This window comes from Pinus tabuliformis, chromosome X (assembly GCF_031772625.1).
Source record: "Pinus tabuliformis cultivar Carrire ecotype Pingquan chromosome X, CPIR1, whole genome shotgun sequence".
NCBI lineage: Eukaryota > Viridiplantae > Streptophyta > Pinopsida > Pinales > Pinaceae > Pinus > Pinus tabuliformis.
The window spans coordinates 64,592,089-64,618,391 of NC_142308.1; the positions used below are offsets into that span (position 1 = coordinate 64,592,089).

Genomic DNA, 26,303 nt, shown 5'->3' on the forward strand with positions numbered 1-26,303 from the left:
AAATTTTTGGCCGACGATCCATAATGAATTAAGAAAAGTCTTTTGGTAGAAATCACATAATGAATTAAGAAAAGTCTTTTGGTAGAAATCACATAAGAGAATTTTTTGGCCAATACAGAATTACAACTGTTAGAGAGCTAATCCTCGGGATTAGGTTTGTGTTATGGTGAGTGATTATAAGAGTCCAAGAAGACCCGGAAACTGAATCAACAGTTTCATTATGTATTTATATGTACATTGTGTACATCATTCTTAGAGATCAATTCTTAATATACATTTGAGTTTGATTTCCAATTTGCGTGTTTTACAGTGGTATTGTGGTATCAGAGCGAGTGAAATGCTATGTTGAATGAGAACCTAGTGTATCAGAGCAGAGGTTAATCTGCTCTGTTGAATACGTGCCAATAAATTAACCCTGGATTAGCCATTGTCCGACGATCCATAATGAATTAAGAAACATCTTTGGATAAAAATCAAATAAGAGATATTTTCTACCAAAAGACTTTTCTTAAGTTATAATTCTACTGTGCAGTTTAATAGATCCTTGATTTTGTGTTGAATTAAAGGATGATATGGTTCCTAAACAGAGCTTCATGTTCATCTTTTGCATTCTTTCTTTTATGTCCAAATCTCGAAGGCTCCTTGCCTCTTCAATTGCTTCGGGAATAACTTTTACCTTACAAGAGAACAAATTCTTGGTTGTAAGAACTACACACGGGACTTGTGCTTTGTTTGAGCTCCATACTGTGTTTTGCATTCTCCGAGTTAACTCTCATGCATTCAGCATTAACAGAATCTAAATCATTTTCCGCATTGCCTTCCCAATCTTTTCAAATGGATTTGGGTTCACGTCAAACCATTAGTTAATGGTGGAAATTAAAGTTCTATCATTGAGGAAACAGTGGAGATGCACAATGCCGAAAGATTGCACTGCCAAAATATTATATCAAATATACAACATTACTTTACAGTAACAATACAATGGCCATGCTCATCACTTCTGACCAATAATATTACACTAGAAACTAGCCGCAATTTAATCATATGCAAAATGCTGCTCCATTGCCTCTGGCAAACTCGATAACGCGTCTCGTTCTGACTATAGTGACCAGCAGTGGATATTTAATGCCACCAAAAAGACAGTGGAATCATCGTGGTCCAGAAAGTTCCATGGGTTGTACAGCGAAAGAAGTGTCTTCAATGAAATCGGAATACTTCCTGGGTATTGATTCAACCCTTCTGTAGCTAGGAGTTTCAGTTTTCTGTGATGCCTCCCATCGTTCTGCTAGCCCATCTCCTTCTAACATTCTCACCACTTCAGACATCTTAGGACGTTGTGCCGGATGAAACTGGGTGCACAATAAGGCCACTTGCACCATCTCCTCGAGTTCAACCCTATCAAAGAAACCTTTAAGATCTTTATCTACAATAAGGTCCAATTTCTTCTCTTGATATACCTTTTTAACCTGCCATACAATTATGTGATCAAATAATTAGGGAATATATCAGAACCTGCAAATTATTCATTTTATGTTTCTTATCCCGCTTGTACATTATGCACATCTAACTTGTCTATGGCTAGTCCAAAGAGTCGGATGGTTGAGATGGTAGGCTGTGTTATCTTAACCAAAGGTTCAGTTTGAGGAGAAAGGCATTCAGTGCTATAATGCACATTATACAACATGCAGTAATACCTTAAGGTTGTAGCATTCATCGAGACCAGCTCAACTTGTTAAAAAGACAAAAGAAGGTATCCACAAGCAACAAATAAACTTCTCTCACACATCAGCCTACTTACCCAATCAAGCATTACCCCTTTCTGTTTGGAATCATTGCCGAAGTCCAGAGCCCTCTGTCCAGTTATGAGTTCCAACAGCAGTATGCCAAAGCCAAATACATCAGTTTTCTCTGATGACTGTCCTGTTGAAAGGTATTCTGGGGCTATGTGCCCTACAGTACCACGAACAGCAGTAGTGACATGTGAATCCCTCTGATCTAAAAGCTTTGCCAATCCAAAGTCTCCCACAATGGCTTCAAAATCTTCATCCAGTAATATGTTTGCTGCTTTGACATCACGGTGAATTATCCTGGGATCACATTGGTCATGCAAATATAAAAGTCCCCTTGCTGCTCCAAGTGCTATCCGTTTGCGAGTATACCAATCCAGAGCTGGTTTCCCCCCAATATTATCTGCAAGAACATAAAATCCTGAATTAGTATTTCTAAGCCAGTTCTGTCCTCAGAGAGGATTCACACTATAGATTCCTCATATCAGGACAAAAGATAAAACATGCTGAAATTAGAGAGGATAAGAAACCTCTTAGACGATAGGCCACACTTCCATTTGGCATGTATGGATACACCAGTAGTCTCTCTGTGCAAGTCATGCAAAATCCATATAACCGTAACAAGTTCCTATGCACAGCCAAGCTGATCATTTCTACCTCTGTTTGAAATTGGACTTCACCACCAGCAGCACTGGTGTCTTTCAATCTTTTCACAGCTACCAGAGTACCATCTTTAAGGATTCCTTTGTACACAATTCCAAACCCTCCTTGACCTAAAATATTCTTTGCGTTAAAATTATTGGTGGCCACTTGGAGCTCTCGAAATGAGAACCTCCTCAGGTTTCCCAGACATACTTCAGCATCAAACTGTTCTGCAAGCCCAACCAGTACAATGTATAAGAAGCCACTCTATACATTCAAATCTCTCTCTCAGTGACAGAAAAACTACTTAATTCTTTGTTTCTGAGATTTTGAACAAACCATTAGCAGAAAAGAATACGAGGCTATTATGTTTCTTCCGCCACCAAAGGACAAGTCCAATGGAAAGTATAAACACAGCTAGAAAACCAAAACTCGCACCAAGAGCAATAGCCACCTTCTGCCTCTTATGCCATCTGGAGGGCACTGTATCTGGATGGCAATAACACATTTTGCATGAGTTTGCAAAGAAAAAATTGTCAAACCTGGATAAAAAGGCAGCATATAGCCAGCTCAGTTGAGTGGATTACTTTTATCTGTATTGAGATTAACAAGGGGTGTGTGAGAATCAACAGGGCAATTCTTCACCCTCTCGCAGAGAAAGGGATTTCCTGACATACTGCACAACTCAGCAACAGAATTAGAAGTTCATAACCATCAGTTTACATCATTCAACTCAATAACATCATCCAAAAGACTAACGAAGAGGCACAGACAAGTTGGCCGTAAAAATATGACTTATTAAAATTCTTACTTGTATGATTTGGCAAGAATTCTTGGTATAGGGCCACTAAGATTATTGTAGGATAAATCCCTGGAATTTCAAACGAGAAGTGCTTAGAAACCCCATGCCACATGGATAATATAGATAATTATGAATGTGTTTTAACTGATTTGACAAGTAGAGAGACATACAACAAAGTCAGCCCTGAAATGTTGGCCAGTGATCCAGGAAATGGTCCAAAAATCTTGTTGTTGTTGAGTCGCCTGGTTGGTTCAGGACATACCCAACTTTATTGTAAGAATTCTACTATTATAGAGAAATTACCCATTGCTTTTACTCTAACCAACGAAGTAACCGAGGGAAGCAAGTAGTAAATTGGAAATTCACCAATACATCTCACATAATACTTACAAGTACTTTAAGTTCTTCAGCTGACCCAAGGAACTTGGTATCCAACCACTAAATTGATTTCCTGAAAGGTCAAGAGTTTCAAGGTTTTCCAGCTTCCCTAGTTCGACTGGAATCGGACCTGACAAATCGTTGTTCTGTAATAGCCTGCAAAGGTGCATCCACTGATAATAAGATAATTTTATTGATGTCCAACAAACAAAAGTAGGTCAAAGAGACGAAGATGGTACATCCAGTGTCAGTACAAAGTGGAGTGCCAAGGCATCTCCTAAAGCTAAAAGCAGAAAGATGAGAGAGTATAAGATAAAGAAAGCTAAAAAAGCTAGCTAAAGAAAGCTAAAAAAGATAGATGAGAGAGTATAAGATAAAGCACTGGTACAATAGAACTACTAGAAACTCTCTGAAATCTCAGTACAGAGCAAAAGAGAGGATGTCAAAGCCTTCCGGAGCTGGCAGCCAAGGACAAGTGAAGAGATCAAGAGGCAGGCTCGCCATCAGAGTAGTCAGGGAAAGGGTTGATGCACTAACAGATGATATCCACCAGGGAGTGGCAGCACTTGAGGGGGCCTCCCTGTATGATCCTCTTGAGGGGGCAAGAATGAAGGAGCCCGATGCTCCTAACATCTGAGGTCAAGGGAAAGAATAAAATATCGATGATTTGCCATGGATTTGGCTCGACAATTATCTCAACTGTTTGCAAGATATGATAGTCAGAAAATGCTAGGAAGTGAGCTGCAAGCCACCCTATTTCCACATTCCCACATTTGGAGATCTATAACATTTTCTCCCTACATTGTGAACATGTAAAATATATTTTACTTAAAAGCACCTATTGCTATCACAGATGAAACACCATTTCTTTCTTTCTTGGAATTACTTTCCTTATTAATTTTATGCTTAGATTCTAGAATATTGTGGGAAATAATAAAATAAGTTTCAAAAGCATCAGCAAGGGATAAAATTGTAACTGGAAGTAAAAGCATTTTGAAATCCCTGATTTAATCCATCATTTATATATTCCATTACCAGATATATCAAAAATAGATCTTCCTCACATGTATTTCACAAAAACTTCTGCTCAATTTCAGTGGGTACAGGCATAATATAAACATCACCAGAAAGCTAAGTTACGGGAAACAGCTAGGGATTTTGCCTGAAACGCCGTTCCCCGTTTCCGCCTGGAAACACCAGAAAAACGTTTTCAAACCGTACCAACAATTCGGAAACAGTGGATCTGGTTCTGGAAACGGTTTTTTAGGATGCAATTTTTTTTGGATCCGTTTCCGGAAAGAAACGGATCCACCCTGAAAAAGGCCAACTGCCGGGAACGGAGATCTGATATGCGTTGGGAGTATCTCCCTCAGTGTAACACATACTAAATGACCATCATCTGCCTTTGAAGTTAAACAAGTCAATGAAATTCCATTATACAAAGAACTTGAGAATGTAAGGCTCAGAACCACTGTGAGGATTATATCTTTTATGAACATAATCTGAAACACTCAATAAGTATTGTCGATGTTCGTTAGTGTTATAGTTTATTCAGATCCTCAGAAGAAATAACAATCATATTATTCAGAATATGCCCATATAATCAAGAAATGTGCCAAATTACAGGCATAGCATCCACTTCTGTGCACATTCACCATTCCATTTATGTGAGTTACGCTTTAAATTTTAAGTGCCCATACACTAATTCCAGATTAAGTGTGATTTGATAAAACCCACGTGGATATATTCAAATGAATTTTTAGAAAGGGAACATAGAATTTTACAGAGACAAACAGAGTATAATCAAAGCTTAATGTGAAATGCAATGTATTGTTGCACGTGGAGTTTGTTCCACGTTTCCAACATTCTTTCAAAAAGAAAAGCAACCTAGTGATATGCAGGAGCAAAAATGTGAATTTGTCAGAGTGCATGAAATGGGGTTTGGGTTTATTTTTGTCAGACTTTTAAGTTTTCACCAAACCCTAAAAGTTTGCTTATGACACGAGTGAATTTGAGAATCCATGAGTAAATAAAATTTAAAATTTAAGAAAGATTCACTCTCCAACACTTATTTTTTGTGAATGATATCCTAGATGATTATGTATTTTTAGATATAGAATCTAGATTCTAAAACATGAATGGTAATATGAAATTCTTATCTATATATATATATATATATATATATATATATATCCGTCGTTTCCTTGCCGTATCGTATCCGGATTTTTTGAAAACTTGCCGTATCCGTTTCAAACCCTGTATCCGTATCCGTTTCAGTGCAACTTAGCCAGAAAGGCACTACTTTGGGGGAGATTGAAACAAAGGGCAATATAAAGAAGTTTTAAGTTTTAAATGTAACATCCCTGCCTCTCTAGAATAGAAAATTTATGATCAGAGCCTCATCACCACCGCTGATTTTAACAGAATTAACATAATTTATGCTAGCATGTACTTTCAAGTCTCCTGCCAAATTTTCAACAGCACAAGGTGTAATACCCCTGGTGACTGTTCTAATGTTATAACACTACGTAAGAATGTGTTGAGATTTCTTTATTTTTAATGTATAAACTTGTGTTAGGATGTCTTTAAAATTTTGGATAAAATAACATCCCACTTTTGTCAAACGGGATCTCAGATTCTCAACGACCAAGGCCCCATTAAGTAAAGATGTATCTATGAATTATGTGAATTTATTTTCTTGGCCACATTAAGAAGCATATAGTTAATAAGCATATGAACCAGATTCCATTGGGACTGTGAAGGGGGACTATGATATGACCAGTTAGCTCTGCTACAGTTTGCAATATTTGATGGATAAAGTCAAGTCAGGCAGTGCTGGTTTGGGTTGCAAAGAGTTTGCAGCAGTTTATTTCATCCTTCCCTTTCATTTGCCTTATTCCCTTATAACTCATCACCCCTCCGTTTTCTCCTTCCTCTTAATCTTCCTCATTCTCCTTTAAACCCCGCTTAAGCCCTATTTCCGGCTCCCGGGCGTTTTTTGTTTAAACACCATAAAATCCCATGTAGGTCCCTTTATTCGGTTAAAGCCTTTATTCGCTTAATTCCAAAGTCCATATGATATTATTGATATAACCGCGCGCATATAATAAAAATCATAACTCGGCGAGACCTTACCTGTCACATCAACCCCGAAAACGTGCACGTTCACCCTCCGCCGTCCGATCTTTTTCTCGCGGGATCCGACACTTTTCGCTAGCCCTCACCCCGCAAACCGCACGTCCGCTAGTCAGCGGGGAAAGCGGTTTCCCCGCCGTCCCGTCAGCCATGTGTCCCATCCTGATTGCATCGCACCATCGCGTACGTAAACCGCCCATTCCCATAGAGCGGTGCGGGGAAACTGCTTTCCACCCATTTGTACGACTCCCGCTCGTTAACTGTCGATCACCTCCGCTGCCTGATAGCCGTCAGATCTACCCGACTGCGATCCGACGACCCTTGTTCGTCAAATCCTGATGTCGTCCGATAACCTTCATAGACTGATCTCTGCCGCCCGCTTATTTAATCCAACGGCCCACATTTGATTCCCTCCATGTGGATCTGCCTCCATGCCGCCTGCGTCCACTGCCTCTGCCATGCTTCCAAGGGACGAAGGATAACAGTGTTCAGCTTCCTACCAGCACGCTGCGCATTGAATCCCCAGCAACCATATTTAAAGAGCAGCACGGCCAAGGACGAGAAGGACAACCTTGAGCAGATAAACACAGCATTTACCTGTTCAAGAAGGACATCAAAGTACCAAAAAGGCTGATTTTGTTTATTTAAACACTCAGCTTGCAACAGAAACCCATATCTAATTGTAAATGTGGTTGGTGGTCAGTTATGACTCCTCCACGCTTAGGGCAGCAGAGCAATTTTGTAAACAAACTCCATATATACCCAAAAAGAAGATGTAATGGGTTGATGAATGTTATTTTTGATGTAAGCTTCAACTTCTGGAGACTGTAACTACTGTGACACCTGCAGCTTCTGGTCTTCATTTTCAGCTAATACAAGCTTCTTTTGCTGTTAATTGCTCACTTTCCACTTCTTCTTTGTTCCAGGCTATGTCTGTTGTGCATTTATTCATGTGCTACTGATGTTTAGCATTCGATGGGCTGTCATCCCACCTCTGTGCTAGAATTTAGTTAGTTTCATTGAATTTGTATGCAGGTTTCTGTTGTTTTAATGCCAGAGAGATGTCATCATGTCTGTGCATTAGGAAATAGATTTACAGGCCTTTAAACTGGTTGCAGCTGGCCATCACAGGGTCCTGTGCATCTGTTGGTGTAATCAGTGTTCTCCATCATCACATTTTCCTTAAACTGTGAGTAATTGGTGGTCTAAAGCCTTGTAGTCTGGGGGTGTTCACCCATGTCTGAGGTTAAGCATGGTAGAAGTGGTTATCTGGCTTAAATATGCATCATTTCTCTCATTCATCCACCATTTATCCAACATTTTGTTGAGTTTGTAATGTTCCCGAGCATCTCTGAGATACAACCTAGGAGAGTTTCTTGAGGTGATAACATTAATTGGCGTCGTTGCCGAGGAGAGGAGAATGGAAGCTCAGCTTCCCTGGGAAAACGACACAGCTTCAAGCTTTGATGATAGACAAGGTTTGAACACAGTTTTTGGTTGTAATCATCTATCTGGCGACTCCATTGGAGGAAGACCATCCTTTGGCGACTCCACATTGAAGTTCTGGCTCAGTTTGTGAGACATACTCGAAGAAATCCTCAAAAATCACCAGCTGAACCAGTACCTGACCCTGAGAGGACTGTTAAATCGAAGAAACCATCACAGAAAGGGGCATCAGGATCAGGTAAGCCTAAGAAATCTTATTCATCTCTGAAAGATAAAGTTATTGCTGAAGATTTACAGTTTGAAGATTTAGAGCACAGCACTGTTATTAAGGAAATTCCTTCAGAGATTAATACAGCCCCTTTGTCAGTTAGTTCCCCTTTGAATCTCAGTCCAAAGAAAACTTCCCATTCAGTCCAAAACATCCCTTTGTCTCTGCCATCCATCACATTATTTCCTGCTATTCAATCTGCCACTATTCTTCCACATATTCCAATCATGGCAGGACAGCAAGCACCCACGAAGATTGAGAGAATTGTTGCTGCTAGATATGGACCTTTAGTCTTGCCTGTTCCTTTAAATCCTATGCCTGTGGGAAAATATCAAAAATGTATGCCTAAATTCACTGGAATAGAGGGAGTGACAGCATAAGAGCACCTAGAAGCTTTTTACAATTATGCTGATAATTTAGATATAAGTGAAAATGATGTGTGGATGAGAGTTTTTGTCCAGAGCCTTGATGGAGAGGCTAGGAAGTGGTTCAAAGAATTACCCCAGAGATCTATAACTGATATTGAAGCATTAGATGATGCATTTTTGAAGCACTGGGGAGATAAAAAAGACTTGCTATATTATCATACTGAGTTTGGTAATCTGAAGAGGGAAAATGGTGAATCTTTACCTGATTTTAATAAAAGATTCAATCGTATGTATAGTAAGATACCAGCTGAGGTAAAGCCTACTCCTACCTCTGCCAAACTTACTTATGCCAATGCTTTTGACTCTGATTTCTGCCTGTTATTGAGAGAAAGAAGATGTGCCACTCTAGCTGATATGCAAGATGCAGCACTGGAGGTCGAATCTAATATTATGGCTGCAGACAAGCTAAAAAGTCAAGCTGACAGAAGGAGGCAGAGAGGTCAGGCTTCTACTTCTTCTGCATCATCTTCAGAGCCTAAATTAGACAAAATGACTAAGATGATAGAGTCATTGGCTGCTGAAATTTCTAAGTTGAAAGTTGAACAGAATTCAGGGAAAACAAGGCAGCAGAACACATTTGCTCCAAGAAATCCAAATCCTTTCAGAAGAGCAAATGAGCAGTTACAAATTATGCAGAGGGGTGAAGAATCAAAAGAAGATCAGAAAGTTAAAGCTCCTTTCCAAAATGTAGTCATGGAGGAGGAACAATTTGAAGACGAGAATGAAATTCATTGTATGGAGGATAAAGGCAATGCTGCATTTTTTACTTTGGCTACTTATGAAGAATCATTGCTGCAGCAACAAGACAGTCAAGAATGGGATAGAGAAGTTGTCCTACAAGTTGAACAGCAGCAGAGATATAATCTGAGGTCCAATGCAAAAATTGTCAAAGAGAACCCTGCCCAAAGAGTTGCTGCCCAAACAGAATCACAGAATACTAGGCAAAGAAGACCAGCAGCTGATCTAGTGATCCTCAAAGCTCCAATTCAAAAGGTAAGAGGTTCTGATAAGCTGCCCTCCTCTTTCAGCTTTGAGTCAGAGGTCCAAAAATTGAAAATATATGTGCCTCTGGTTGAATTGGTAAAGAGTGAAGTGTTTAGAAAGCCCATCCTTGAAGCTCTTGAGCTGAAAGCCACACAAACCTCCACTGACTCTGTCAATTTGCAAAATAACAAGCCTGCCATTGTGCTCAGCCCTATGATTGAACCTGCTAATAATAATTCTCCATCTTTCTATGTCTCATTGCCCATTCATGACAAAATCCTCCATAACTGCCTGCTAGATACAGGGGCCAGCCACAATTTGATGCCTAAAGCTGTCATGGAAGAGTTAGGCCTTGATATCACCAGACCCTATCATGATTTATTCTCTTCCGATTCAAGGAAAGTGAAATGTCTAAGATTAATTAAGGACCTGGCCATTACCTTAACTCAGCTGCCCATGAAGAGTATGATGATGGATATTGTGGTAGCAGATGTCCCTCCTAAATTTGGCATGCTGCTATCCAAAGGATGGATTAAGAGACTAGGTGGGACACTACAAAATGATCTATCTTATGCCACTGTCCCAGTTTTTGAAGGGGAAAGCAGGAGATTGTACAGAGAAGCATAGCTGGCATATATCATTAGTGATGAGAAGAATCCTACTAATCATCCTGTTTATGCAGTGGACAATGATTTTGGAGCATGTATTCTCCAAATAGAAGAATCTCAGAAGGCCTCAATACAGATCAGGAAACCAACAATTTAGGCTGAAGAAGAGCAAGGAAGTCAAGTTTGGGAGATGTTCTTTGATGGAGCATGTTCCAGGGAGACTGCAGGAGCAGGGGTGTTGCTACTATCTCCAGAGAAAGAAAGCATTCTGCTATCTTTTAAGTTGGTTTTCCAAGTCACAAACAACATAGCAGAATATGAAGCTCTGTTGTTAGGGCTTAATGCAGCAAAAGACAGAGGAATCAAGAGTCTGAAGGTATTTGGAGATGCTGATTTGATCATTCAGCAAGTGAATAAAACATTTCAAACAAAGCACCCAAGGCTGAAAGCATACAGAGATGAGGTATGGAGAATCAGAGATTCTTTTGATTATTTCTGTATTTCATACATTCCTAAAGCCCAAAATCAGCTTGTTGATTCCCTTGTTGTGTCTACTAGTCCATTTATTCCTCCTATGCCTCCCAGACTAGTGTATGAAGTCCAAATCAAGTACAGACCTTTTTTGCCTGATAACGTCCACCATTGGAAAGTTTTTGAAGATAATGATTAATTGAATAGGTTCTTGCAAGTCATTGATGAATTTGCTGAAATGCAAAATGACCAAGAGAATGAAGCCTTGGAAGAAAACCCCAAATCCCAGCTTAGAAATAAAATTGGTAAAAATAGCATTGTCCAGCTTCCTAACAATCATATTCCTAAGGGTTTAATTCCTTTAGAAAGATTGTTTGACCAAAATGATGTACCTTACAAGGCTGCCCAAAAAGAGGACCAATCTGCAGTCTGTAAGCATGATATAGGAAGTCTAGGTCAACCTAGATATGTAGAATTGTCTACTCATTTGACAGCTGATCAAAGTGTTGAATACTGCAAATTAATAAGGCAATTCGCTAATGTGTTTGCTTGGGAGTATAGTTGAAAACATATGATAAGAATATAATTCAACATAAAATCCCTCTGGAGAAAGACACTATTCCTTTCAAACAGAAGCTGAGATCAATAAATCCTATGCTTCTTGCACTGATTGAAAAATAAATTAAAAAGTTGTTGGTTGCCAAAATCATAGTTCCTCTTAGATACTCTAAATGGGTAGCCAATCTAGTGGTGGTGAGGAAGAAGAGTAGAGAAATCAGACTGTGTGTTGATTTCAGAAACTTGAACAAATGCTCGAACAAAGACAACTATCCTCCACCAAATATGGAGCATTTGCTGCAAAAGGTCTCAGGAGCCAAAATAATGTCTTTCTTGGATGGTTTTTCAAGCTTTAATCAGATTGCTGTACACCCAGATGATCAAGAAAAGACTGCATTCACCACTCCTTGGGGCACTTTTATGTATGCCAAAATGCCATTTGGATTGATGAATGCTAGAGCCACCTTTCAGAGAGCTATGGATATAGCATTTGTGGGAGAGAAGGACAAATTTGTCCTTATCTACCTTGATGACATAACAGTTTACTCCAGCACCCATCAAAATCATTTGCAGCATTTGAAAAAAGTGATTTTGAAGTGCAAGAGGTTTGGAATTTCAGTCAATCCCAAAAAATCTCAATTTGCTTTAAATGAAGGCAAGCTGTTAGGACATAATGTGTCTGCTGCAGGTGTCCGAATTGATCTAGAAAGAGTAAAAGCTATACAGACTTTGTATGTCCCAAGATCAAAGAAGGATATCCAATCCTTTCTGGGCAAAATTAATTTTGTCAGGAGGTTTATACCAAATTTTTCAAAACTAGTGAAGCATATTACTTCCATGTTGAGAAAACGGTTAGAGGTAAGATGGACTGATGCAGCAAGAAAATCATTTGATTCCATCAAAAAAGCTATAATGGAGGCTCCCACATTAATAAGTCCATATTATAGCAAGGAGTTTCATGTATTCTCATTTGCCTCTGAAGAAACCATTGCAGCAGTGTTATTGCAGGCAGATGAAGAAGATTCAGAACATCCAGTAGCATTTTTCAGCAAAAACTTGAGGGATGCTGAACTGAGGTATGATATTATTGAGAAACATGCATATGCACTTATCAAATCTTTGAAGGCTTTCAGAGTTTACATTCTACATTCCAAGATAATTGCATATGTACCTTCTGCTGCAATAAAAGATGTCCTAACACAACCTGACGCTGATGGAAGAAGGGCAAAGTGGATTGCTAAAATGATAGAATTTAATATAGAGCTAAGGCCCACCAAGCTGGTCAGAGGTCAGGGGCTTGCCAAGTTATTGGCTGAAGAAAATTGCAGATCTTTAGATATTTACTTCCTGTGCACAATTGCAGAAAATGGTCAGGCAAAAAAAGAGGAAGCAGCTGAACCGGACAGAAAGCAGTGAGTGGCCGAAAATCTAGCTTCTTGTGATTGGTATGCTGAAATAATTAATTTCTTGCTGAAGCTAGAAATCCCTTCAGAATTTACTCAAAATCAAGCTAGAACTATAAAACTTAGAGTAGCAAAATATTGCATTATTGAAAATCTACTCTACTGGAGGGATCCATCAGGAATACTTTTAAGGTGTCTGGACAAAGAGCAATCAATAGAAGTCATGCTGCAGTTTCATTCCAGCATGTGTGGAGGACACCATTATTGGAAGACTACTGCCCATAAGATTCTCAGAGCTGGGTATTATTGGCCCACTTTATTTTCTGATGTATTTTCTTTTGTTAAATCTTGTGACAGGTGCCAAAGATTTGAAGGAAAACAACAGTTGAAGTCCCTGCCCTTAAAACCAATAATTGCAAAAGGACCTTTTTCAGCAATGAGGCCTGGATTTCATTGGAGAAATCAATCCACATTCCAGTGGCCAGCACAGATGGATATTAGTAGCCACTGATTATTTCACTAAGTGGATTGAAACAATCCCTACCAGGAAGGCTAATCATAATGTGGTCATGAAGTTTTTGATAGAGAATATTTTCAGCAGATTTGGTTGTCCACATAAATTGGTCACAGATAATGCAGCAGCCTTCAGGGCAAAAGAATTGGTGGAAATGTGTGATTTTATGGGTATTAAACTTGTTCATTCCACCTCATATTATCTTCAAGGAAATGGTCTAGCAGAATCCTCTAATAAAAGCCTGATAAGGATAATTAAGAAGCTGCTGGAAGACAATAAAAAGGATTGGGATTCCAAGCTCAAGTATGCACTGTGGGCTGACAGAGTGACCATTAAAAAATCCACAGGGAATTCTCCTTTCAAGCTGGTATATGGTACTGAGGCTGTATTTCCAATTCAGCTAACTCTACCTGTGGCAAAATTGTTAAGTTATGGTATGTTCTATGCTTATAACAGTTTACTTCTTTTTCTTATTATATTCCACCGATTAGCAATCACATGTACATAAAGTAAAGTGCAAATAGAACATTAAACGATCGACAGAAAACAAACCAAGACAAGAGACACAAGATGTGGCGGCTAGCCAGGGACAAACCCCACAATGTGTGGGGAAACCCTTTGATCAAATCTTCTTTTATCTTCAATAATTCAGCAGAGAGAAATAGTACAATAAATCTGATTCATATCAGCAGTAGCAAACCCTAGATCAGTAGCATCAGCATTAGCGGCTTCATTATCAAACTAGGGCAAACCATATCTCACAAACCGACAGTCGGATTGACTTCATTCCACCACCAAAAGTTTCGGCTTTCAAAGGAGGTTCAGATGAACCTACAGCACAGTTCCAAAGAGGAGATCTTCTAGGCCACGCAAGTCAATCTTTACTTCTGCAGTTGCAGCTTCAGTTTCAGCAGTTTCCGGCTTCAAACTAGGGCAGTCGATATCTTGCAAACCGTTCGTCGGATTGACTTCATTCCACCACCAAAAGTTGTGGCTTTCAAAGAAGGTTCAGATAAACCTACAGCACAGTTCCAAAGAGGAGATCTTCTAGGCCACGCAAGTCAATCTTTACTTCTGCAGTTGCAGCTTCAAATTCAACAGCTTCCGGCTTCACATGTGTGAGAGAGAGACCCATTTCAGCGCAGTAGAGAAGAGACTCATATCTGCGCAGTAGAGAGAGAGAGATGTGATGAGATGAGTGAGCCCAAATAAGGAAAAGTCCTCTTATATTTATATACAACGTTGGTGGGTGAATAGATACGACTATTGGGCTTCTGAGCCTACATGAGTTGTAGGTCGGCGTGATAATAATTCCATAATCAAAATAAATTCATATCTCCATGAATACTTATCGGAATTGGATGATCTTTATATCAATCCTACACTTCTCGACGAGAGGAATCTAATAAAAATATTATTAGCCATGAATAAGATGACCCACATGAAGTTTTGCCCTGGTTGCCAATTTTAACAAAAATTCCTTCAAGAAGAGCAGGATGAGGAAGAAGACATGGCAAAGAGGGTCACTGATTTAGCAGAGGTACATCAGATTAGAGAACAGCTGGTTGAAAAGGCTGCAACACATCAGAAAAAGATCAAGGAAGCCTTTGACAAGAAGGCAAAGACAAATAATTTTCAGGTCAGAGACTTGGTTTTGAAGTGGGATGCACTAAAGGAAAAGAAGGGCAATCACAGGAAATTTAATGCTTTCTGGACAGGGCCTTTCATTATTTCACAGATTCAAGGAAACAACACCTTCATACTAAAAAGTATAGCAGGAGAGGCAGTTTTTGATGGCCCAGTTAATGGGTGGTTTTTGAAAGTTTATGTGATTTAAGGTCTTTGGCCTTAAAAGTTGTAAATATTGTGTTTTTATCAGTTTTAGTATAGATAAAGTAGACTCCATGCCCAATGGAACACTAGGAATTTTGGCTAATTTGTTTTCAGCTGGAAAGGTATTGATCTGCAGGTTCTTGAGACCTCACAGGGAGGATCTCATCCCCAAACGGAGCCAAGTTAGCTGTGCTACAGTTTGCAATATTTGATAGATAAAGTCAGGTCATGCAGTGTTGCTTTGGGTTGCAAAGGGTTTGCAGCAGTTTATTTCATCCTTCCCTTTCATTTGCCTTTTTCCCTCCAGCTTAAACCTTCAAAGCTAGGGTGAAATTTATTGTCGAATTATTAGATGAGTCCTATTGTTTTAGTCGCGTTTGATGTAAAAATGGTTTGGGAATAATTTAAGCTAATTGGCTAAATTATTTTATTGCAAATCACTTGGTTTACTAAATCATATTGAGTCGCGGATGGGTTATGTGTCTTGAGGGTCTAAGACGAATGTGTATTCCTTCTTTGAGTCTTGTAAAAGAAAAACCATATGTATTAAAGGGTTGGAAAAATTATTAATCCCCTCATGTGTAAATTAATTAATTTTTCTAGGAAAATAAAATTAAATCCTAAGCCAGAAAATTAACTAATTGGAGTCAAAAATAAATTGTCTAGAAAAATAAATTATCCAAATGGAAAAATTCGTGGTTCTTAAAGGAATCAATTTTTAAAGGTCCTCCACCAAGGGAATATTGTCTTTTTCAAGAAAATTTGGACCATTGAACATTGATAATTAAGTCAAAGCCAAATTTTTGAGGAAATTAGCTCTAAATAATTAATTTTGAGCTACTTAACATGGAATTAAATAATAAATTCGAAAATTCCTCAAAAATAAGAAATCAAGGGCCAAGATTAAAAAATCTTGAAGTGTTTATCAACAGCCAAGATTATTTTGATAAGGATCAAAGAAACTAGTTGTTATTTTTCCATCTGGAGGATTTGTCTATAAATTAGAGAGTCATTTGAGTCTCTAGTCATCTTTATCTCTTGCTAAAATTGCAGCTGAAACATTGTGTAAACTATTGTCCCGTTAAGAACTATTTTTTCTACCATAATAAAAGACTTTGGGGTGCAATTCAAGGTGTTCTTACTTATTGATTTGTGGTATGTGCTAACAACAAGCACCTCTATGTTGTGCTGAATAGTGGTAAGATTTGTTTTTATCATTAGATGGAGATAGAATCATACTATTGATAGTTTTGAGCTAATTTTAAGTGGTTTGAAACTTTGATTCCCCATGTGATCTAACAATTTATTTTGAAATAAATTCATAGTGCTTGCAGGTACTTCAGTCCTTGGCCTCCAAGTTCACAAACTTGGGCAAGAAGCATTGTTGCTTGGATCTCTAGTTTTTATATGGTGGATTTAATCTTCGTTTGGGCTATAGTGATCATTAATTTTTCTGAAGCGTTTTAGCCATTCTTTCAAATAAAAAATATTATAAAACTTCTTTTCTCAAAATCCATTTTGAAAACCCATATATATTTTTTATATCCCCGCAAATTCTATCATCCTAGCCCATTTATCCCCGCAAATTCAATTCTCTTGTCTTTGTTCTCAAAATTTTGGCCTCTTTAGCCCCAAAATTGACCTAAAACACTAATGTGAAGATTTAAAGCTAAATACTTGGCGGTTTTGCAGGATTAAGGTCTCAAACTTCATATCTAGCAAGCGGCAAAGTAATCCCAAAGTTTCAATGATTTTCAATGGTGGGATCTCCAAGTCCTTGGGCCTAGGGTTTGACCTCCAAACCCTCATTTTGCTTCATTTTCATTACAACAGTTGAATCATTAATTTCTAGGCCCTAAAATGATATTCTAATTGGTCAAAATTGATTAAAATTGCAAAATCTAATTTTCACAAATTTTGGCCTAGATCTCACATTTTAGCTTGCTAGAATTTACTGCATAACAATGAAATTCAAGTTTGAAATATTTCTGAAGCATATTCTTGAGGACTAAAAATTTTGAATTTTCAGTTCCCCGGCAAAACCTTACTATTTTTAGACATCTTGGGGTAGCATATTCAATAATTTTAGCTTGTTGATCTGTAACTAGCTTACTGTTGTAATTAGTTTATCAATTCTGAAATTTCTTAATCACATTCTCTGAAAATACTAAAAAAAAAAACAATTTTAGTGAAAATTTTCTATTTTTAGAAGTATTGGGCAGCTATTTTTGGTTGGGTTAATTTGTTGATTTGTGGTTAACTCACTGCTGTAATAATCATATCAGATCTTAAAAATGCTAAGGAAAACTCACCAAAAGCCCTAAAATTGAAATTTTCAATTTCAGGTGCATTTTGCTACTTTGGGCATATTGTATATCTAGTTTGGGCAGTTTTTATTTTGTTGATCTGTCTTTACTTACTGCTATAATCTTAAAATCAGATCTGAAATATTGTTGAATACACAATTGTAAAATGTGCTAAACAAATTAATTTACATTGTTGGTCAAATTGGAAATTTTATGCTTCACTGTGTTAATTAATTTTCACTATTTGAAGTGCATTTCTAAATCTGAATTTTCTCAAGTAGTATTGCTGATATAAACTATCATAAATATGTGATCAGCATCTTGATTGACTACTGTTAGCATTTGTTATCTTGGTATCTTGGTATATTGTTGAAAAATTACACTTGTATCCATAAGCAATTTATCTTGTTTAAAATTTACATTTCACTATTGTTAAATACCCTTTAAAAAGTCTTTAATCAAAGTACTTAAACAACTTAATAAAATCTTAACTCAAGATAAGTCTCACTCATAATCTCTTGCATCTCACACAAGTCCTAGGATTTGCATATCATATGGGTTAGTCAATCACTCAAACAACGAGTGTCCATCTGGTCATTTGGTTCCAATTCATAAGAAGCAAGAATTTGTGACTCCACTAAGGCACTAGTCTCATAATAGAAAATCTAACTCAATCAATAATCTTGCATAATTTCAACCAAGTGACTAGGCCACTCATCTGTCTCCCAAGTAAGTTGATTCTCAACTTGCTTTCCTTCACTTCATTCCATAGGGACTACCCCCATAGCCTATTGTTGGGAGACAGTTAGAACAAAGTAGGCAGGGATCAGAGTGACAGGCCCCGTCCTGAGCATTGTCACGGTGCTTGTACAATCCGGGCGACAACAAGACCTACAGAGACAAATTAACACACTAGCTAGTTTTCATGACCTTCAACAACTAACAGCTTTGTGATCTTCAACTTGTCAAACAACTTTCTCTTGAACCTATATTTTCACTTCTCGAGAAGAGATTGAGATCATAACAGCATACACCTATTTGGGGGTCCAGTTTGTGGGGCCTCACTTTAGCATGCATCATGACCCTTCAACCATGGCTCAGCGAAAGGTATGGCCCCTTCACATTCCTTGAGAGACAATGTTTCCATAACTAAATTCAAGACATCTCATCCAAGCTTCACCTTCTACAGACGATTATCAAACCTATAGTCCTCTACGATTCAAAGGTTTGGGAACCCAATTTGTTGCAAATCAACTAGGCACATAATGTGAGAATCTAGATGCTACTCCTCAATTGCATCATTGAAAGTAAACATATGATCCCCCAGCACAATGTCCAGGTAGAGTTCAAAGCCCACCCTTTTTGCCTTGAGTTCATCTTTTGTCTAGTGTGTCTCCTACATAGATTTTAAACCTTTGGGGACTCTACCTCCCAGAGAGTAGGGTACCCCTACTTTGCACTCTGCTCCTCAAAGACCCTTGTCTCAAACTGCCCCAAAAATCATGCACAAAGACAGTACTCAAAGGGGCCTCTCACCTTCTCAATTGATGACCATCTCCCCAGAGCACCTTCCCCCTTAAGGTGCTCTCTAGATGCACCAACCTACCTCTTTCCAGCTTGATAAGAACTGAATCGAGCCATTAGAGAGGGCATATATACATTTAACAACCAAGTTACTTGGAGCTCACCTCCTTAGACCCTAGGCCTGATTATGGCCTTCTATCTACAACACTTCTTGGAGTTGTGGGATGGCATCATTATCCATCGCCCATCGACATGGAGACACTAGATGCACTCACCCATAAACTTTGGGTGGAGACGAATCAACATATCCTATAGCTAAACAAAATTTGGCAGATGTGCCACTTGCAAGAGTCAAAGACAAAGATGAGTCACATTTTTAGGTGCCACTTGTACTATGAGATCAAAGGATGCTACTACTACCTTTATAGATACTTAAGAAGCTCCCTCGCCACTTTCTTTTGACATCATGATCGAATATGCCTAGGGCCTTCTTCATTAGGAAGATAATTAATCAGGAATCTCAATTCTTGCATGCCATCACCTTGTCAAGTATCAACCAAGACAATCACCTCATACTTTCATGTTGCTTCATCAAATTGAAGCAACAAGAAATTGGAAAAATCCATAGTGCTCTAAGTCCTTGAGTCTCCAACCCACCTTGCCCCTTAGGTGGTAAACTAACCTCTTTGAGGCCATTTCAAAGTTGTTGAACCAAACCACATACCACGCATCACCAAAGTGACAAATATACCAACACCGGACGATTCCAAAGCAAGTTGCATCTTGCCAGTCAAAGTACCCATCAAATTCAATCGAGTAGCCAAGGCTCTATCCGATGTTTCTTTCCTTTGACGTGGGATAGTAGGACAACAAGGCTTCCTTGCTCCTACACCTCTCCCCCTCTCCCAAACAAAAAATGATCAAACAACCAAATCGAGTCACAATGCAGAACAACTATAACAACGAGCCAATAAGTTGATCCCCCCCTCAGTGATCAAGATCAAGGGACCCTGACATCATCTCCAACTCCATCTCTTTATCTTGCTCAACACCAAGATTTCCAAGTTTCCAATCTTGGACTCTTCCATTGTATCACTACAACTACACCATTGTTATACACGTCTTTTGGTTGGAATTAGACTTAGTGATTTGCTTAACTAGACACTTACTTCTACTACAATAGTTTTGCTTTATTTCATTTCTTTTAGCATTGCATAGGAGTTTCTAAAGCGCTTCCACTTTTAATTCACATTGGATATATCTTTTAGACACATTGGCCTACTTTTGTGGCCATTTGTTACACATTAATAGAATCATTTTATCTTATCTTATTAGAGTTGTCGGTCAAATATTGAGTTCGTGCAAATATTACTTAGCCAATGGCTTATCTAATCATTGTTACATTATAGCAGTATCAAGTCTCTATTATGCATTCTGTTTAACAATTGAGTGATAGAAACTATGCTCAACATCTCAAAAGAGTATGTAGATTGGAATGAATGTCCATGCATAGTATTGTAAATAAAGGTTAGATGACCTTTGTCCGCATAACAAGGCACTTGCGCTACAGTCTCGAGTCCAGTTTCAAGTTGACAATAATATCAGACGTCAAAGTCCCAATGTAGCACAAGTCTCAAAGCTGACCGTGTGAATGGCAACTAAGGCATAAGGCTTACCAATTAACTAGTTATTCGTGAAATAGCATACTGAACTTAACCATTAGGACCCAGTCACATATAAGCACCCAAAATGAGTTCATGTGAAAACATAAGATCGAGAAATGACTAAGGCATATGTTTTAACTTTTATCAGCAGTTTGTTGTTATTGAGAAGTGACCTTATCAGGGTTAGCCTCAAAGACCCAATTGTATAATACCCAAGGTAAATGCACTGAAGCTCTTAGTACTTATGAAGGATGGAAATGCTGCTGGTTTGTCAAGATCTGACCAGATTGCTTTTGGCATCATGTAATCTCAATACAACACATTCCAACTTCCCAGGGAAGATATTGGCAATCTTGGTTATTGCCTATTGGGTTTTCAAAGCATAAGCTCACCCCTCAGCATCCAAGATTACAGCATACCCAATAGAAAGGAGTTGCATTGCAGTATGCAGTTAACATAAGTTACCCATAATTTGTATATGTATCACAGCCAAGCTTTATGAAGCTGCAAAGAGTACATCCAGAGAGACCATACAGACCGATGCAGCCAACAGATATGCTACTGAAGGGTATCAAAATGTGTTGTTTGAGCACAAATGTACGGAGGATGCACTATTGGGTTGTGTCAGAACTTAAGCTGGTTGCAGAATAAAAGTTAGAAGAACAGGATAGAGCGAGTGCAAAATTATAAGAACAGGATAGAGCATTGTCAGAGTAAAAGCTTAGGCATACCAGCCACGTGATATAAACAGTTGCCCCTAATTTGTATGAGTATCAGAGCCAAGCTTTGTGAAGCTGCAAAGAGTACAACCAAAGAGATCATACAGACCGACGTGAACAGAAAGGCATCAAAGCAATTGGAGTGCACTGTTTGAGAACGAATGTACAAAGTATACACTATTGAATCGTGTCAGAACTCAAGCTGGTTGCAGAGTGCAAAATTACAAGAACAGGATAGAGCATTGTCAGAGTATAAGCTTGAGCGGACTAGTTAGCTGATTACTGAATCTCAGTATCAGCAAAGAAATTTTGTAAGCCGAGGCCCAATATTGGCAATCAAGCCTAAGGCATGTTAGACAAGGTCAAGTTAGAATTTTAAAATGTGAAATTCCCAGCACTAAGTGGCTTCAAGATAGCAAGCCCCTAATACCATAAAAATCATTTTCAAAACTAACCAAATGTTAAACTCCAAATAGTAAACATCCAACAACACTTTGTAGGTCATTGAACTATCAAATACAGAATATTTAACACGTGGACTACTGGAGCTTTATTTGTTACTATATGCTAAAGTATTACAAATAAGTAATGTGAGGATTATTAATTTTTAGTTGTAAGCTTCCATTGTCGGGGTGTTAAATAGCATATAGAGCATAAGTATCACCTCCGAACAGGGTTCACCAAAGTTTTTGCTTTTTTGCTTTTAGGGTTCAATTGTTATGTTGTTGTATCTCAGAGAACACATTTTCGTAAAGAGTTAGATCTCAGATCCTGGAGATGAGATGACGTTCATCGAAAGTTTAAAAAAAAACACAACCCCTACAACCCCAAGAAAAGGCACTTAACTTCAAGGGCACGTTTACTTACAACGTCTGAAGATGTGTCAAGTTCCCAATGCCTCGTGAGAGAGTACCAGACAACCTCTGGCTGGGGATTCCCCTGTCATTTTGCGAAATACCTTAGTTCTGATTACAACAATGTTAAGTTTTCTAATAATCACTCAACTAAACCGAAAGTATAAGATACAAGACAACTGACATTGCAGTAACAGATCCATCTGAAGAAGAACAAGTAACCATGCTCCAACTGCAAGGGTCCACTGAGTTTATATCCCATGCCTCCAGCACATTGTTTGGATCATTCAGCTGGCTCTTTATTGCCATTAATGCTACCACTGATACAGAAAAAATGGGTATCAAAACAAATGAAAAGGGTATCTGTAAAAATGAAGTGGGTACCGGAAAAAATGAAAACCCAGTTCAGTCTGTTTATAATTTGATTCAAACAGTGAAGTAAATGAAATGAGCGAACGGCAAAATGGAAAAACTCGTTCCAGCTTTACTGATAAGTCGATATAGTGAAAATACACTGAATACCTTCATAGTTGATGCCATTGGGAGACAGGGATGCTGTGCTGCTGAGAGTAAGAATGGACAGCATTAAAGAGGCAACAAGCTTGGAACATTCGAACTTGTATTCCATTATTGCAGAAACCCTATACTCCAATCCGCTTAAAGCAGTGAATGCAGGCATTTAATTCCCATTCATTTCAAGCGATGATGATCGTGAGAAGCGATGTAGCCAGCTGCACACTGCCCTACGCTAAAAGCTAATGCACGCTAAGGTGTCTTCACTACCTAGTTATTATCACTCTGTGGGCCTTGGTCTGCCACATGTCAGACTCACTAGTGCCCCCAATCTCTCATATTGCCCTTATGATCCTTGTCACATGGGTAAGGAGGTTCTAGTAGGAAGGGGCTCCACAAGGGCTTTAATGGCGGTATGTGAGATGCCTGAGTGGCCAACCTTATGATGTTATTGCCTCCAGCATGATGCTATCTTGCAAAGCTTTTCTTTGACCCGAAATATGATGTTATAAACTGCAAACTCTCTTTTGACGACACGGGTCTGCCATCGATAATGGGCAAACGGTAACCACCGCGTAGACTTTTTGACAGAGACTTTGATTTGAAAGCTCTGGTTAAAATTTTGGAAATATGCATGGTTTTACCTATGGTCTCACTTTGGTAGATAAGGGCGGTTTGATCTTGCAAATTTGTATGGTTTCTTTATTTTTACTTTTTTAAATTATAAAGTTTATTATACTCTAGTTGTTTATTGGTAAATATTATTCGTTAAATATTATTCGTTATTATGTAGGAATATAAAGTATTATTTATCTTCATCATTTAACCTTTATTAAATTTGGTTCTTATTAATAAATTTATTTTAAAAAACTATATACCTTAAAATAAATTATTAATAATTTATTTAAAAATAAATAAATTTATTTATAATATTATCTTTTTATTAATAATTTATTTAAAAATAAATAAATTTATTTAAAACATTATCCCATTTATTTATGACAAATTCTTAACCAACCCATCTTTAAAAATCTTACTAATCAAATACCAATTTTAAATCTTACTTTAAAAAATAAAAAAACCCTTTAAAAACCAACATCCTATATTATCATTATTCAAAACAATAATTATATAATTTTAAACTGTGAAATCAAATATTATTGGGCTACACTTCAACATCTTTAAAAACACAAATACAAATATATATATTTCATTCAATGTTTTAGTATTTTTATTTTGCCATTATCCGTTCTCCTCTAACTATACACAACTTATTATATTGTTTACTGCCTTGAACTTTGCCATGGTTTATGATGTATATGATTTTCAATGGATATAATTATGTAGTCTCATGTCACGTCAAAGTCTTGGGAGAAAGCCTATACTTGTAATTTGTCTCCTTAATGGGATTCTTTTTTGTTGTAACTTTTAATAATATTAGCTATTTAAAAATATAGTTGTATTAAATTAAATTATATTTAAGAAAAATAGGAGTATTTGTTTGTTATGTATTATTAAATTAAATTATATTTAAAAAAAATAAGAGTATTTGTTTGTTTTGTATTTAAAATATACAATGTGAGTGAGTTTAATGGTTAAAAGTATGTGTTTTTTTTTAAGTTATAAGTTCAAAACTTAGAAAGGTTGCAAAGAAATGGGTCCCTTGTCTCACAAACAAGGAGGTCTCATGCACTAATTTGGTGACTTGCTTAGTCGTACATCAATTTAAAAGCTAATTAGTTAAAGAATCTCTTATATCCAATTAAGCTTTAATAATTTCCTACTAACTAAGAACAAGTTCTTTATATAGAAAATCAACTCTATCTAATTAGAAGCAATAATCTCAACAATCAATTTGTAAATTAATTGATATTTATTTTAAAACTCTATATTTTAATATTTGTAAGGTGATTTTTTATTATTTAAATAATTTTTAATTTATTTTACTAATTAAATATATTATAAAATGAAGTGTATAATTTTAACACTCTATTTTAAATTTTATATTTTATATTTTAATATTTGTTAGGTGATTTTTTATGATTTAAATAATTTTTAATTTATTTTACTAATTAAATGTATTATAAAATTGAATTATTTATATTTTAAGTAAATTAATATAGTTATGACAATGATGATGATTATTGTGGCTGAAGACTTATATAGTCTATCCAACTTTAAAAAGGTAAGAGATTATTCAAAAAAAATTAACATTTTATTTCTATGTAAAAAAAAAAAGTAAGAAAAGCTTTCCAAAGCTAGTATAGTTTTGCTCTCTTAAAAGGTCAAGAAGATTGGTAGTGTGACAGATATTTTGAAAATTAGATTGAATGTGAATATAAGATGGACAATCTAAGAGAAAGTGCTTTTCATTTTTAATCCTCTAGGATTTCTTTGGTGACAACTCTTTTATGGTATGGCATTTTGGGAATTGACCAACGCTAGTAAGCTCATGACAATTATTTCTTGTTTTGGCAATGTTCATTTTCTTCTTAACGCTTATTAAGATAGAAAAATATTTTTGCTTCTTTATATTCGGTTTGATCACCTCCTTGTACTATCTTAATTTATTAACTCATCATTAATATTGAATAAAAAATTAAACCACTTAAAATAATACACTAATATTTTTTAAATCATATTATATTTTTTACATCTTATAAATAAAATTTCTAAATAAAATAAAAATAATTTTAAATCTCATTCTAAAATAGGAATGTGTCGACTTTTTTATATGCTAATTACATGAAATAATAGAAATATAAATATAATTTTTTCTTTAATAAAAACTTAAATTAAATTGAATTTATTTTAGATAATTGAGAGTCATTACATGAAATAAATATAAATATATTTTTTATTTTTTAATAAAAATTTAAATTAAATTGGATTTATTTTAAATAATTGATAAGAATTAATAATATTTTAAAGTTCAATTTTTTTTAATAACCAATTAAATTCATATTAAACATATTATTGTAATAGTTTTATATATATCTATATATATATAATAACTAAAATTGTATTTTTCACCTATATTCTTTTGGTTGAACTAATCCACGAGGAAATTATTAATTTATAAATTATTCTTTTGGTTGATCTAACCCACGGTGAAATTATTAATTTATAAATTATTCATCATTTTTCACCTATATTCTTTTGGTTGAACTAATCCACGAGGAAATTATTAATTTATAAATTATTCTCTTGGTTGATCTAACCCACGGTGAAATTATTAATTTATAAATTATTCATCGATTTCGCATATTAGAAATTGGAGAGCTAATTTCACTATGTAAGGTAAAAATAAACTTATTTATAAGTGTTTGATGTATATCCTTAAAATCAGCTTAATTGGACGAAAGTGAAGGTGTTTTTTTAAATTATGTAAGTAAAAATAAACTTATTTATAAGTGTTTGATGTATATCCTTAAAATCAGCTTAATTACGAAAGTGAAGGTGTTTT

The 26,303-nt window shown here is 36.6% G+C and overlaps 1 protein-coding gene across 2 annotated transcripts; it reads right to left on the bottom strand.

The window, feature by feature from the left end:
- Positions 1–910: 910 nt before the first annotated feature.
- LOC149138345 (protein CLAVATA3 INSENSITIVE RECEPTOR KINASE 1-like) lies at positions 911–23,281 on the bottom strand. 2 transcript variants are annotated; one of them, XM_089446496.1, is made up of 11 exons: positions 22,847–23,281; positions 22,509–22,644; positions 22,338–22,409; positions 3,622–3,765; positions 3,402–3,473; positions 3,241–3,300; positions 3,017–3,105; positions 2,769–2,918; positions 2,318–2,659; positions 1,799–2,190; positions 911–1,466 (listed from the first exon to the last, which is right to left on the bottom strand). In XM_089446496.1, exons 1-11 carry the CDS (start codon positions 23,001–23,003, stop codon positions 1,149–1,151), a joined length of 1,932 nt encoding a protein of 643 aa, XP_089302622.1. In that variant the 5' UTR covers positions 23,004–23,281; the 3' UTR covers positions 911–1,148. The 2 variants fall into 2 exon arrangements, with proteins under 2 accessions (XP_089302622.1, XP_089302623.1); XM_089446497.1 differs by having other exon boundaries at positions 3,622–3,782; positions 22,847–22,984.
- Between the last annotated feature and the right edge of the window lie 3,022 nt (positions 23,282–26,303).

Excerpts from the sequence above, each read along its gene's own strand:
- LOC149138345 (XM_089446496.1), bottom strand. The coding sequence starts at position 23,003 with ATGCCTGCATTCACTGCTTTAAGCGGATTGGAGTATAGGGTTTCTGCA. Across the intron at positions 3,474-3,621 it reads CTGAAGAACTTAAAGTACTT|GCGACTCAACAACAACAAGA; the intron begins GTAAGTATTATG and ends TGAACCAACCAG. Across the intron at positions 1,467-1,798 it reads AAGGGGTAATGCTTGATTGG|GTTAAAAAGGTATATCAAGA; the intron begins GTAAGTAGGCTG and ends ATTGTATGGCAG.